This window comes from Acipenser ruthenus, chromosome 9 (assembly GCF_902713425.1).
Source record: "Acipenser ruthenus chromosome 9, fAciRut3.2 maternal haplotype, whole genome shotgun sequence".
In the NCBI taxonomy this organism is placed as follows: Eukaryota; Metazoa; Chordata; class Actinopteri; order Acipenseriformes; family Acipenseridae; genus Acipenser; species Acipenser ruthenus.
Window position 1 is genome coordinate 50,310,519 of NC_081197.1, and position 15,096 is coordinate 50,325,614.

Sequence of the window (15,096 nt, forward strand, 5' to 3'; positions counted from 1 at the left end):
GGCGAACTACCTCTATACCTAAAACTAATTTCTCTGATGAGCTATGCCGATTCAAACCCAGGCCTCCAAGATGAAGTGCTAAATCCAAGTTGAAATGTGAAGTGTATTGTACCACCTTACCCCATCTCTAGTGGCTTAAACATCTTGTTAACAACCCAGAAAGACCCCTGACAGCTCCAGAGGCAGCCTGCACTGACAGCTTGTCTTCTGAGGTCAGTCTGCTATGAAACAGTTGTAAGCATCTGCTTCATCGGAAGGCAAGAGAAGCCTGTTTCTGTCAGGGACAACATACTGGAATGTATTTTAAGCATTAACATTAAGAAGACATGCCACTGCCTTCCAAACAGTTGAGTGTCTTAATACAGCTTTCCCTTTGGATTTCCTTTTCCCACTAGGGGGCACTGCTGTCTGCTCAATGTCATGGTAATGAATCCAAACCCTGTACTGTAGTTTACTCCTTGAGTACGTTTTTAGATTCTTTTTTTAAATCTTTATTTTATAAGGACAACTATGAGTGATGCATTTATCAGAATTGTTTTTGTCTGCATTTTTTAAACAAGGCATTTTTATGATATTAAAACACTTCCACAGGGAGCAGGGTAATTACATTACGACCACAACCTGCAAAAAGTCAAATCAACATTAACCTCACCTATTATCTTATAGAGGTCACTAGTATTATGAGGAGGTCTAATAAGTCTCACGACACATTTCCTCCATTTTTATGATGACATTGCATTTTACCATAAAATGCCCTCATTATACTGATTCTCAAGGGCTAAAAATAATCATTATATATAAAAACATAACTGCTATTTAAAAACATGTTTAGTCATGCATTTCATTAAATCTAATAAAGTCCTAATTATTCATCTCTGAAGCATTATTTAAATGTATGCAATTGTGCTAGATAAGATCATGTTTGTCTACAAACCTTTTTTGCACAAATTAAAGAACAAGACAGAAAAGCTTTTCAACAGCTTATTAAAGTTGTTTTCTTATTCGTAAAACATGAGAAAAGGTCCTTTTAATTGAGCAACTTAACAATGCTCTATCGAGTTTTCAAAAGCAGCACATCTACCTCTTAATAGATTTAAAAGGTACAAATATAAAACCGACAGTAATTTAACAGTGTTGTGTTTCTGTGTGTTGTAAACAAGTCTTTGTACGTTTCTTCTTCACTCTGTGGTATTGGCATTGGCAGTATTATGGCTGGTTTGTATTGTGTTCTATGAACGATCCTGCTTCTTGGCTATTCCTCACCTTTATTCAATGAAGCTACCTTTAGGACAGTAATGTTTTTTATTTTCATTCAGGGATAGGATTTCATGATTTCCCAGGGATCAGTGTGTTATAACTGGTTTCAAGAACCGAATGCAATGAAAATCATAGCACACCCCAGTGCAAATTTATAAGATTTCAAACCAGTTCTCAACACACCCAGAATATTCTCATAGACCTGCCAAATAAGCTGAATAATTCAGATATCAGGGTGAAAATACAAATAACTAACCAGTCCTTGTGGTTAAGATATTTGGATACTTCAGTAAATCTACTACATTACTTAAGGCTACAGTTACAGTCCAAGCGAGAGGGGAATATGACAGTTGCCATCTATTGGCAAGTCAGGGTGACTGCATGCAATACAAGTTATCTGTCTGAACAGGCTGAAAAGATTCGTGATCCTCATTTAGGATTCAGTAGGTTTAAACTTTTACAAATTGGAAGCATTTGTAACCAATCAAAAAATCCATCATGAGAAGTCCTCCATTACTTTTTATAAAACGCTGCTAGATGTACAGTATTTGTGTATAATGCAGTGTGTACAGCTTTACATTTTTATGGAAAAGAATGAAGAGATACTGAATATGAAAAATAGTTTGTACACTTACTATGTAAACAAACATTGACAAATATTTGACCTGAATATTTTGGACAATGGTTAAATGTTAATACAACATTCCAAACACTTGGCTAACATTTAAAAGTACAAAACTACCTCTACTAGATATACAACTAAGCATCACGCTTGTCTAGACATCAGCCACCGGATTGCCTATGGAGGGCATATTGCAGAACCAAATAAAAGTATGATTACTGAATCAGTTCAAGAAATGGGAAATGCAAACTGACCGCTCAAAAGGTAGATCCCTTTTATGCAACTTGCATATCATCAGGGCAGCTGCTTGGCTTCTCCAGCCTGCCCCCAGTCCTGAGAAAGTGTAAGACCTCCAGGTTGGTGTGGGCAGGGTACGGCTGCTGCCCCAGAGTCATGATCTCCCAGATCAGGATGCCAAAAGACCTGCGGAGAGAGTAAGAGCAGAGGAAGAAACTTGGATGAGTTCACCTGGAGCTGTCCGACACCTTTAAGAAGGTTCCAGAAGCATGTTTTTTAATTAGGATGGTAATTTCCTCTCAGGATGTGTGTGGAAAGAACAGAAAAAAGAAAATGGGCTACATTTTTAAACAAGCATAATATCATGACAGCAATTTGTGATAGCAATGATAGCAATATCTTGTGACAGCTCTCTGGCTGCCAATACAGAATCAGCCTTTGCATTATGGGAAATTAATTTTGTGCCGAAAACGTAACCGCTTGATTGCAACGCATTTGGGAATGTTTAGTGGGAGCCAAGGCTCATGTATATGATCAGGTGTGAATTCAGAGGACAAAAATAATCACTTAATTTACTGTAATATGCAAAGATAAGTTCCCCTATCATTTGAGAAAGGCGTTAATGGCCAAAAAAATGTCATAGAGGAACATGAAAACCTGAGAGAATCTCAAGTTAACAAGGAGACAGGTGCTGTTCCTGAAAACAGAAAGGAATAGAATAAAGTTAGAAAGTCACACGTGTGGATTCTAAGTTTCTTTAATCCTTTTGCCCCACAGTGATGTGTGCATAGACTATAGGCCTACATGTCTTATCGCACACCCTGTCATGGGTTATTGCTTACTTAACTAACTCTCACTTGTTTTTTTTTTATTTACTTATACTCATTAACAATATTTTTCATTAAAAAAGTAATTGCCGCAGAATTGGACAATTTTTTGCAGAACATACATTTTTCTCTTTGCAGATTTTATGAAATTTTACTGCAAATATCCGTGGGGACTAATTAGGAAGTTCAGCCAGAAAAGCTCACTTGAGTCCCATCAGACACTTCCAGATTGATCCTGTTGCAAAATGAGCCAACAATCAGACAGGTCTCTTTCATACTTATAAGGTACACACTGAATAATTTTGAGGAACTGTGAAACAGTGTGTTCTGGGGATTGAAGTTATATTGAAGACACATTAAAATGGCAAGTCTTGCTTGCCTTGTTTAAACAGTCTTTTCAGAAGCTATTTTGGCTGGAATAGTCAGTTAAGAATGACAAGGATAAGAGCAGAATCAACAATAAAGAACCATACACAGTTAATAGGATATTAAACAGACAATATATTGTATAATTAATACAATATCTAAGATATCTGTGCTTGTTTAGTTTGTAATGTAATTAAGGTAAGCTAGGACTCCCAGTCCAAACAAGAGTAGGAAACGTAGGACTGCTGAAATGTGGCCTGCATTAAACTTCAAAGAGTCCTTAAAAAACAAAGTATGAACTATACCTGATGACTACAATTGCCCCACAATGTAAAAGAGAAGGTAATTTTAACTGACAGGCAAAATGAGGGTAAGAACTGAGAACAGGAAAAGGCACATTATTTCCAGCCATTTCCAAAATGTCAACAGGGTGGGCAATTTGTCTTTATTGATATCATATAAGACAGGTGAATATATGCAACTTAAAATGTCGGATTTGGACAATTTCCTTATGTAAGCAAAACCTGTATCAGGTTCCATCAGAAATGGATGAGCCAAAAAATATCCTAAAAAAAAAAAAATGTATTAATAATAATAAGATTATACAAAACTACTGTCTTGTTAAATAACCCCTCTGTTTTTGTTTTTTAATAAATTTAGTCGTTGCCAATTATTTTTATTATTTTCTCCCCAATTTGGAAATGGTCAATTATTTTTAGGCTCAGCACACCGCTACCACCCCTGCGCTGACTCAGTAGGGCGAAGACGAACACACGCTCTCCTCCGAAGCGTGTGCCGTCAGCCGACCGCTTTTTTTCACACTGCGGACTCACCATGCAGCTACCCAAGAGCTACAGCGTCGGAGGACAATGCAGCTCTTGGGCAGTTTACAGGCAAGCCCGCAGGCGCCCGGCCAGACTACAGGTGTCGCTGGTGCACGGTGAGCCGAGGACGACCTAGCCCTCCCTCCCCCCGGGCGGCGCTCGGCCAATTGAGCGCCGCCCCCTGGATGCTCCCGTCCTCGGTCGGCAAAGGAATAGCCTGGACTCGAACTCGCGATGCCCAGACTATAGAGCTCATCCTGCACTCCATGCGGAGCGCCTTTACTGGATGCGCCACTCGGGAGCCCCTCTGTTTTAACCAGATTAATTATATCTGCTTTTGAAAGTGAAATGATATACATCACGACACAATAGCCCTTTCAATCCTCCCATTTTGCTTGGAAAGCAAAAATTAACAATCATTAATTTCCAGTGACAGACTCATGAAAACACTGGGACTGAACAGAACCGGGATTATTCAGAATGCGGAAAAAGAGCACGCGCCCCTTAACCACATTGAGCTGGAAGGTTGCGTGTTTAAAATTTGAACATCCAGACAAAGCTATAGCCTTTGCTTTACTGAAGTACAGAAAATCCAAACAGTCTATGCAAAGGCCAGCCAAATCTATTTGGATGGGGTACAATGTAAGCATCTGCATTTGTCATGCTCTCAATAATGATCAACCATAACCAAGTGGTGAATGTTTCCACCGGAGTATGGATGATGGAGCACACTTTGTGTTGAAGGAATCATGTCTCTTCCACTTTCATGAAACCCATTTAAATAGGGAGTCTCCTCTTTAATTATATGTTTACGAAACATACGTTGCACGTAATTAGAGCGAACAAAATAGTTCCATAAAATGTCTCTCGTGCATGTCTATTCATTTCATAGGTCTCAAATGTGCAGTTTTGAAAGCAACATGTTATAGTACATGTATTATTGTAAAACATGGTATCTGGTACTGCATGTGTTTCTGCACATTTGAGACATTTGTAGCTAATGGAAGTTACTAGGAATTATTTTGTTAGCTACATTTACATTAATTGTTGTTGGCGATGACAACTGAACCCACGAAAATAAAGGAGGTAAGATATGAACCTTATAATTCCCTGTTCAAGTGGCTCTGAAAGTACAATGGGTAGGATGCTAGCACAGGGACTGACCATACCAAACTTTATGACTGGATACAAGGTTCTCAAAATATACAGTAACTCCCGAACTGAAGTGTGACACTTGCATGCAGGTACAGGCCCCAACACAACACAACACAACACAACACAACTTGAGCCCCAAGGTGGAATTTCGTGAAAGTCCAAAATAAAACAAAACAGACAAAAAAGTAGTTTGACTCGGGTGACCTCGCAATTCTGAAGCTCGGCTACTGCATGAGGGGTTATATTAATGTAATGATTCCATAAATCTGACTGGTCGTACTCTTCTGTTGGTTATGTGGGTCTCGTGCAGTTTTGAAAGAAAAGCATATTATAGCAATCGTGTACTTTCATTGCTAGTACAACAGACTACCTGAAAGTAAGGCATGCAAACTGAGAGTCTTCTTTAACCTATGATGGTACCAGATGATTTTCAGAATGAAAATATCAATTTACTCTTACATGTGCTTCTTTCAGACCTGCAAAGGCAAGCCGTACATAGTGAAAGGAAGTAAGGTTTATGGAATTATTTTATGAGCTACAGCCCCTTTAAAGTGTAGAATTTGAGTGTCACCTAAATATACAATGAGCCGATTTAAAGTAAGTAGCGGGGCTCCGGAAAATATAACATCCTGACAATTTTTTACATTTATAACCTTAGTCTGTTTCAAAGCTCTTTTCAAAAAGGCTGCTCTAGTGTATTGATAGTGTAAGGATTATTGCCCACATTATCAAACAGGTAACACAACAATAGCAATCCATGATGTGGTACGGAACAGAAAAGCCAGAACACTTTTTTTTTTTTTTTTTAAATCGTTTTCTTCCTGCAGTGAATTTAAGGACAGATGCACAAGAGCGACCATTTTGAAAAGAGCTTTTAAAACAGACTTTAAAGTTGTAAATGTAAAAAGTTGTCAGGATGTTAACAATGGATTGAGAAATTGCAGATACATTATTTAAACAGTTGTAGCAACACGTGGGGACATGTCACGCTCTCATTTTCAGAACACAGCTACTTGCTCTTAAATAGAAGCAATATCTGAATTTTACTTCTCTATCTGATTTATTGTCCCACGTTACAATAGCTATTCATTAATGGTTTTCAATCCTATAAAAAACGGAATATAAGCCATTTAATTGGATATACATTTTTAAAAAGCTCTGGTCCCGCAGGTTAAAAGGAAACCTTTAAATATTAAATATTTAATTTAAATGAACCTAAATGAACACTATAAATATTAGCTGACAGCATCATCACTGGTTGATGAAGCGCAACTGCAAGAAAGAATGAAAACATTCCGTTTGAATCTGGACTCTTTCTGATCAAAACCGGTGTGATACGGAACATGCTGTTTTATCCTGTTGTTACATGGTGTCGGGTTGTCTTGCTGTTTTAGAAGATAGGTGTTTAGACACAATCCCACAAGTGTCCAGCATTACTGTCAAACATCTGGCTGGTATTAGTATTTTAGGATTAATACTTTGTTTCCATGGACAGCCAACTTGAGTCGACTCGAGTGGGCTCGAACTGGCCTGAATTCTCCCAGAACTCAAGTTGATGGACAGCTCGAGTTACCCGAGTTATCACGTCAGTTGAGCAGGAAATACTATCGACTTTCCCCGGAAATACTTGCGAATTAAAGGTCAAGATGTGAATTCGCTGCATACGGTATAAATGAGCTGATTTTACCAGTGCTTGCTAGTCTATTAACCAGTTTGAAATGATTTCATAGCAAATTAAAGCATTTTCGTTTCGGCTTTATTGTAACGTTTTCACATGTGACAATACTGTCCTACAGTTACTACATCATACTGATCATTCCACTGTGTTATGTTGTGAACCATAGCTACGTTTTAAAACTGAAAGACAGCAAATGTTTATTGTAAAAATTAAGGGCCATATAAGAACGATAAATACTGTAACTGATTAGAAGGCCTTCTTTGTTGTTCTCCAAGTTGCTGCAGTGACATTGTATATATATGCTATAACGAGATACTGTAAATGAGATACTGTTTTAGCAGATAGATTTTATTACGTAAACATTTATTTTTATGTTTTTGGAATTAAAAATATAAATGCAAAACTGCGTTGCATTTTCCTTTGTGAACGTGCCCATTGAAAAAACGTCAAAATCCCCCAAGGTAGCAAATCTGCTGAATTTAATAGCCAAAATGTCCCGTTATACTGTATGTTCCCACCCCCTACAACCTTTTTGATTGATGTACTTTCCTCCCAGCCCCAATTTAGACTTTAGAATTCAGGCCAGCCCGAGGAGTGAAATTGGACCAACTCAAGTAATTATAAACATGGAAACAGAGGTGTGGGGTAGCAACTCGGGCACGTACCCGGGTTATGTGGTTCATGGAAACGTGGTATAAGGTAAGCAATATTTTGTTGGACCCCTCTCGCCCCTAGATGTTATACAGGTGTTTGCAGCTTGTTTTAATTTCTTGCACTGGTGTAACCAGGACCTGCTTCCATTCCATCCTTCCCCATCACTTTTAATTCACCGGTAGCAAAAACTGAATAAACTCCAAGGCAAAATACTGCAACATATAATGTAATTACCTAAAATACTAGTCTTTCTGTTTTTATAGTATAGATTCTTGATCTCTGTTTGATGTATTCAGTATGCTCCTGAACTTAAAGGTAAATACAGGTATTCAGTGTGTTCTGTGTAATAGAACCCCTTTTCAGTAATGGTTAGGTATCAGGCATCACTACTAACTGTACTATCGTATCAGTTTAGGTCACCTTCTTTCAAACAGTGGTTTAATCATTTTAGTTTTATATATATATATATATAATTTCTTTATGTTTTAGTTGCTTAATTGCACAGGCCGTACGTGGGAAACCACTTCCCTAAGTCACCAATTTGCATACATATTACACCACAAAGAGACACAAATGAGTGTCAAATGGAAAAGGGTAATTTTCACATCTGAGTTACAGCACATGTTAATTGAGACTGGGAATGCCAGTGCCAAGAGGCTAAAGATAATTAGAGCTTTAATGGAAGCTGTTAAGTTGTTCGGAACTCTTCACATCCATTCCTTCTATTGCAGCATACTTTAAAGGATATTTTGTTGTCTACATAGTGCTGGTATTGGACTACTGGAACACTGCTTCAGATCTATTTAGTTTCCGCTGGCAGCCTTATTCGTTCATATGAAATACTTTTTAAAGATGTCATGCCCAGGAAACCAATACATAAATGACACCTAAATAAATAACACACATTCTACACACATTCATTTCAAGCAGAGTCAAAACTAAAGGATATTCAATTATTCTTTTCAATTCTGAAAGAATATTCAAACACGAAAAAAAAACATGTTCGTCCCAGCACTACATTAAAATTTTCGGAAAATGCATTTCGTACCTATTCTATTAGCCTATTATGTGTTCACGAATGCAGTTTCTACCGAGATGACTATTTACCAGGCTCAGTAACTATTTTTTCAACCACAGGATGCTTATTCTGAAAGGACTCCCTACTGAGGTCATTAGATGCAGTGTTTTATCTTTCTATTTGGTTTCAGGGACGCTGCTACATTTTATGCCTGCGTGGCATATGTGATGTGAACCTTAGAGTTGTAGTTTGTATTACATCTCTAATTCAACTTGCTATAACCGAGATACAACAACTTCATATCTTGTTAATATAGAACTACTGAAGGGGAATCACACTAAAGGTGAGGTCAGGACTACAGTCACATCTTGCACATTAAATTACGATTTGGATTTGTCAGATCACATTCCATTCCACCCAGAATATGTTCGGCAGCATTTATATCAACTAATAAAACAATCTGAACAACATTCAAAAGGTGCATGTACTGTATGTACAGAATGTTTACAAGTATCACGTCTAGTGCTGTATTTTTTTTTCACCTAAAAATAGGAATTTCAAGATATTTCCTGATTAAACATAAATGTATTAAAGCAGAAACCAATTATTATACAACAAATGTCCTAATTATTTAAATGCTTTCCTGAAAAACAGTAAATGTTAAATTGCAGAATATTTCTGTTTTATGTTCACCTTTTTCTCCATCAGTGAATTATCTAACAAAATAAAAACATAAATACATGTAAAAATAACAACAGACATGTGAAATGTCCTCTTCTTGTACTGGACAGAGCGATCTTTGAAGCAGCTGATTTTTTTTTGTTGAAGACATTTTAAAGAAACCATGCAGCTCTATGCAGTGTGTTCAATCATTTAAAGGAATCAAACTAAGCCAGCTGCCAGGTTAATAAATTCAGTGCAACTGGTGATGCGTCAATAAGGCAAACGTTTGCCGTATTTATTTTTAAGTGATAAAAATGTGTATATTTACACTATTCTTTCAAAATGTGAGAAAGGAGAACTACCGGTACATATTACAGGGCAATTGGATACATTTCATGGATATCGTGAAATCCATAATAACTGTGAAAAAATACAGCCTTAATCAAGTCCATATAACCTGAATCACACAGACACACTGGGGTTTAAAATAGGCTTTGCCGAAATGATACTTGTATTCTATTTAATTTAGAAATAAAGCATTTTATTTAACAAATCGTTCATGTGTAAGTTCACAAATACAAGACTTTCCAAATACTGTACTGCATGTATAGCTTATTATTATACATTGGTTTTATTTATATTAATGATTCTGCTAAAAATATAATGAAGAAACTTCAACAAAGAGCCTATTCTCAGATGCAGCTGGCGAGAAGCTTTAAATAGGCATTATTTCAATACCAGGGTTTGTCCTGGCTTCAAAAATCTCAGGCTGAGTTTTTGGCTGACAGCCCCTCAGAACATTCTCCATATTGTACAGTTCAAAGTATGTGCTGAGTGCTTCAGGTATTACGTAAAGGAGGTGGGTGAAGCAGATAAAAAGCGCTCCTCAGTACTTCAAGGGCAGGAGTGCTAGCAGTACTCAGCATACAGTATGTTCAATCCTGCATGCACATGATCAGGAGTACCTGGTTTATTGTCTTCACCCATCTCATTAACCTAAATGAAAGCACTTAAACTCTTTAACTCTCCCCACACAGTGTTCTGGGGGTGCTGGCTCTAGACCTACAAAAAGTGAGGAACCCGTTTCAGTATTACAACTTATATATGATGAAATTGCAGTTACAATAGCCTGAGCCCAAATGGGACCAGATTTTAAAAAAGACTACTCCTTTAATGACAATTTCTACAAGGGAAATAAAACTGTTTGCAGTATTCATAAAGCATGTTTTTGAGTTTGTTACACACGCGCAAATCTGATTTAAGCGTGTTGCAGCTAGACGTGTCTAAATGTAAAAGACTAAGATCTGAAGATCTTAAAGAGCTGAAGATCAAGACTTAAACAAGCCCTACCTTTATTAAAACCTTTGCTTGCATCTTTCACTGCAGACCATGTCATATCAATCAATCTTTAAGATACATTAATCCCAATCCCTAAACTGTATGATAATCTAGAGACCTTTAGAAACTACAACCCGATTTATATCAATAGATTTTACACTGGTCGACACTACATTATCAAGCAGCTCTGCAGGAAAGCATCCATCGAAGAAGTCCTTTTACAGATATTGGACACCATGCTTGACATCCTGTTTTCCACAAAGGCTCCAGACTCTGTTCAACAGTGCCATGTATGGATACACATGTTAAATGTCACTAGTCCTTCAATTAGTTGATAGGCAGTATGGACATAGGCGACACAGCTATAATAGCTTCTGTAATCACTCCTTAGCACGTGGTAGAGAATGAAAGAAACCACATACAGTATGATGACAGTGAGGATCAGTGAGGATCTTCTTTTCTGCCAAAACAGCATGCAAACATAATGAAGAAAGGCACTATGCATCCATGAAGTGATAAGATACGTAGTGGGTTAAGTTTCCTATGTTGACAGTGAGGAAATGGCTATAACTAAAAGCCACACGGCTAAGTTGGCAAACTTTACATGCTGGGGTTGATGTGACTGAGAGACAAATGGGTAGTAGGTCATGGGTCATGCTGATGCAAGTGATGAAAAACATGCTCCCATTTAAGTTGCAAGTAAGCAGGAAATATTCCATCTTGCATATTGTGTCTCTGAAATACCAGTCGTTTGAGTAGAAGATGATGAGCAGAGGCAAGGACAGTGCACAGATTCCAAGTTAAAAGCAAAGACTGTCTCTGTATGCGACTTACTTCTCTCCCGGGTGAGAAAAACACTTATTGCCAGGATGTGCCCGCAAGTGCCAAACAGAACTCGAACCCCAATATCAGGGGCAAAACTCTTGACTGGAAAGAGCCTTGTGAAATGGTTACCACATGTCTGACATTTTGTTGTTATTTTTTCTTCCAAATGTTCTTAATTTAGTACTTGCAACTATTGTAGATGGAAACAGTAATACATAATATGTAAAATATTGATTCCCTGTTGGTTTTCTTCTTGAAATTATGTTATTTGTTGCAATTAAAAGCAGTAACTTCGTGAACGGCAAAACTTTCATAAACTGCATAAAAATTTATAATAATGGGATTTTAAACAAACATTTCTTAAAATGGCCCTTTTGTGATTAGGGTCGCTTAACATTTTACCATCTTACCTCTGACTTAATTCTGGCTTTTATGACATTCTGATTTTAAATGTGTTTTGTATAATTGAAAATGTTTAACTTACACCTAATTTCTTCTCATCAAGGACCATGTTGTGCTTAACAATTTAAATGTAGAAACCAAACTGAACAGTAAAACTCATTACAGTGAAATATACACCTGAATTAAGCAGGCACTTCATACACTGCAAATCCCATAACAGATTGATTTTTTCAATACAAGTACTGTATGAGAATCTTGAAATGACCACTTAATGTCATAGATAGGGCTGTGATTTGATGGTTGTGTTTAACTGTCATAAATCAAAGGGGTCTGACTGCCATTTAACACTATGTTATTGTATAATTTAGCACATGAAAATCAGCAATTTCACCTAGTTTGGGGGAAAAAAAAAATCTATAATGATCATACTGTACTGAGACTCCACTGTGGTAATTTCAAAAGAGCTGATGCTGTTGCCTGCTAATTAAACAAGTTACAGATGGGATCAGAAGCAATTATTAAAAGTAGGTCAGAAATGCAAATAGCAGTCTACAGATGTCAGTCCACTGACAGTTAAAAAAAGAAACTTTCCGTTTTAAATGTAATGAATAAAAAAGCGCAATTACCGATGTGACAGAAATATAATGATTCTTGGTGGTAAATCTCCCTCCCGACCTGTGAAGGAGCTAAGTAAAGGGAACAGAGGACCCTAGACCAGGTGGCCTGACAATTCATTCCCAGGGTTAAAAGGAAGTCGGTCATCTAGAAAGGGGGTGGAACTCCGATGCACTAACTCATCAACCCGGAAGGCAAACGATGTGGCAGCCGTGGATTGGAGGAGCGGCTGCAGTCGTTTACCAAGGGGTCATGCGTGACGGTACAAATAGGGGACGGAGCGACGTGATCTGTTCTGTTAAGGAATCGACCCGGAAGGTGTTAAAAATATCGTACGTGAGTGTTTTGTTTGTTTTGTCTCGTCTCTAATTGTTACTTGTTGTTATTAGTAGACGGCTAACACGTTCCGGAGGCCAGCACAAACCCGGACGTCACCACACCTGTGTCACGATATTAATTGTATTAGCACCACAAGTACTACAGCACGCACCCAGGGCTGGTGACCGTGTTTGTATATTGTGTGTGTAACTGGACTGTGTTTATTATTTGGGACTGCAAACCCTTTATTTTGAACAGTGTAATACACATTGCTGTGTATTGCCTGGGATTATTGTTTGAGGTCACCAGACCTGGATTACACTATTAAAAGCCTTTCTAATTGGATTATCACTGTCTTGTCTCCTGATTAAGCACCGCATCACTTCTGCACCTGTACACTGTTAACCACTTTGCCACAAGCGGTTACATAGAAAATGATTGATTTCTGGTCTTTGAGGGAGGGGCTGTAGTTGTGTTACATTACAACATGTACAAGGACTGCCAGTATATTTCAATACAAATGGGGCATCTTGATTGTAACTTTGTGTAACTGGGAGATGACACGCCAGACAGCGCTTTTCTAACCAAGCTGAACAACAATCTGTGGTTATATTCCATCTGCCACTAACAGATATTTACAACAATCTGGGTCTGTCATATCAAGTTTGTATTTATCATGTTTCCAAGTGGAAATTAGTGGAGGGAGTTTTTTATTTAATAAAAGGATTCTAGATTATTTTTCAAGTTTAAATTTAACAAAATGTACTGCATATCAGGATAGCAGCAACACACAGCAAAAAGATTAAAGTCCATTACCTACACTTCAATAACCAATATCCAAATTATTTATACAGGCAAACAACGCCGTGATCTGCGCTGGCTATCCCCCAAAAAGTCCCTGGTAATGTCTATCATGATTAATTATACGTTTCCTTAAACTAGCCAAGTATGAAAGACAAGGTCAACTAGATATTAGCAGTTAAGTGAACTACAAGCGTTCCCCGTGGCTCATTCTAATGTGAATGTTACTTCAGAATATATAATGTAAAAAATGAATACAAAATAAAACACCAAAGAAGTTTGTGAAGAACCCGTCGATGAGGCTCTCGGGGGGCATCCAGCGCACAGGGAACAGCCCCTCGCCCTCCTTGCGATAGTAATCGCTCTTGTAATTGTACCACATAATACAATAAAAAAATTAACCTGATCAAATTACCTTTTAAAGAAAAGGTCTTCTGTTCTGTACAAAACAAATAAAAGTCACCTTGAACTATATCCACAGTAGTGTAGAATAGTATTGTATAACAAATGTACATGCAGAGGCTATTGAAAACCAAACAAGTGGCTCCCAAGACACAGCTTAGTCAATAGGGTGCCTGTACCACAAAAATAGGTTGCTAGAAGCTACATCATTTGTGTGGAGTACATGTCCAGTCAAAGATCTGAAGGTAAATGCTGTATGGGTATTTATGAATAGTTTAGAGTAATCAACCTGGACTGCTTTTCTCTGGTGGTTGCTTGAGTATGTGTCACACTTTCATAAACAAGAGCAGATTTTCCACTGATGGTTTGTGATGTGGCCTGGGCTTTATTCAATTATACATCTTAAGCACACAATGGAAGAATAAACATATCCCTCTAATAAGACAGCATACAAAATGTAATTCACAGTGTGACTTATAGAGATGAAGCTTCATTATAGCTCATTTTCTTTTCTCCAGTTGTATGACCGATTGTCACAGGATCAGGGAGAAGACATATAAAATGATCTCCCAGGACATGCATTTACATTGTCCTAGTTAACAGAATGTGTCACCCTTCACTGATTCCAATTTTGTTAAGCAATAAATACAAATTATGTAGAAAATAAGTGGTGTTTTTATATACATTTGTTAAAAATGTTTTATATTTATGAATATATACTAACAAAGGACTTTTAAAAAATATATATATATATATATATATATATATATATATATATATATAAAATAAACCAAATCCCAAATGGCATATCATTTTACTAAACGTTTAAACTGAAAATGTATTCTTTTATGAGGATCTTGCATTGAATTTCACTTTTTCAAAAAAATGCATTATACATCACTGTAATTTAATACTACTGCATGTGAATGTTACATTTTAAATAAATACAAAGTACAATATAAACAGGACTATAAATACTTAATCAAGTCTATTTTTTTTATTAAAAAGTATATAATGACCATTTATACCAAATGGTTAAAGGTTTAATTTATTCACATCCTTAGCTGAAACAATAGGATGATTCACTAAAAGGG

The 15,096-nt window shown here is 37.1% G+C and overlaps 1 protein-coding gene across 1 annotated transcript; it reads right to left on the reverse strand.

The window, feature by feature from the left end:
- Positions 1-2,154: 2,154 nt before the first annotated feature.
- On the reverse strand, positions 2,155-13,982 carry LOC131737962 (proto-oncogene tyrosine-protein kinase ROS-like). Its single transcript, XM_059030400.1, has 3 exons — positions 13,871-13,982; positions 11,594-11,600; positions 2,155-2,302 (listed from the first exon to the last, which is right to left on the reverse strand). The coding sequence occupies exons 1-3, from the start codon at positions 13,980-13,982 to the stop codon at positions 2,155-2,157; spliced, it is 267 nt and encodes an 88-aa protein (XP_058886383.1).
- Positions 13,983-15,096: the final 1,114 nt, after the last annotated feature.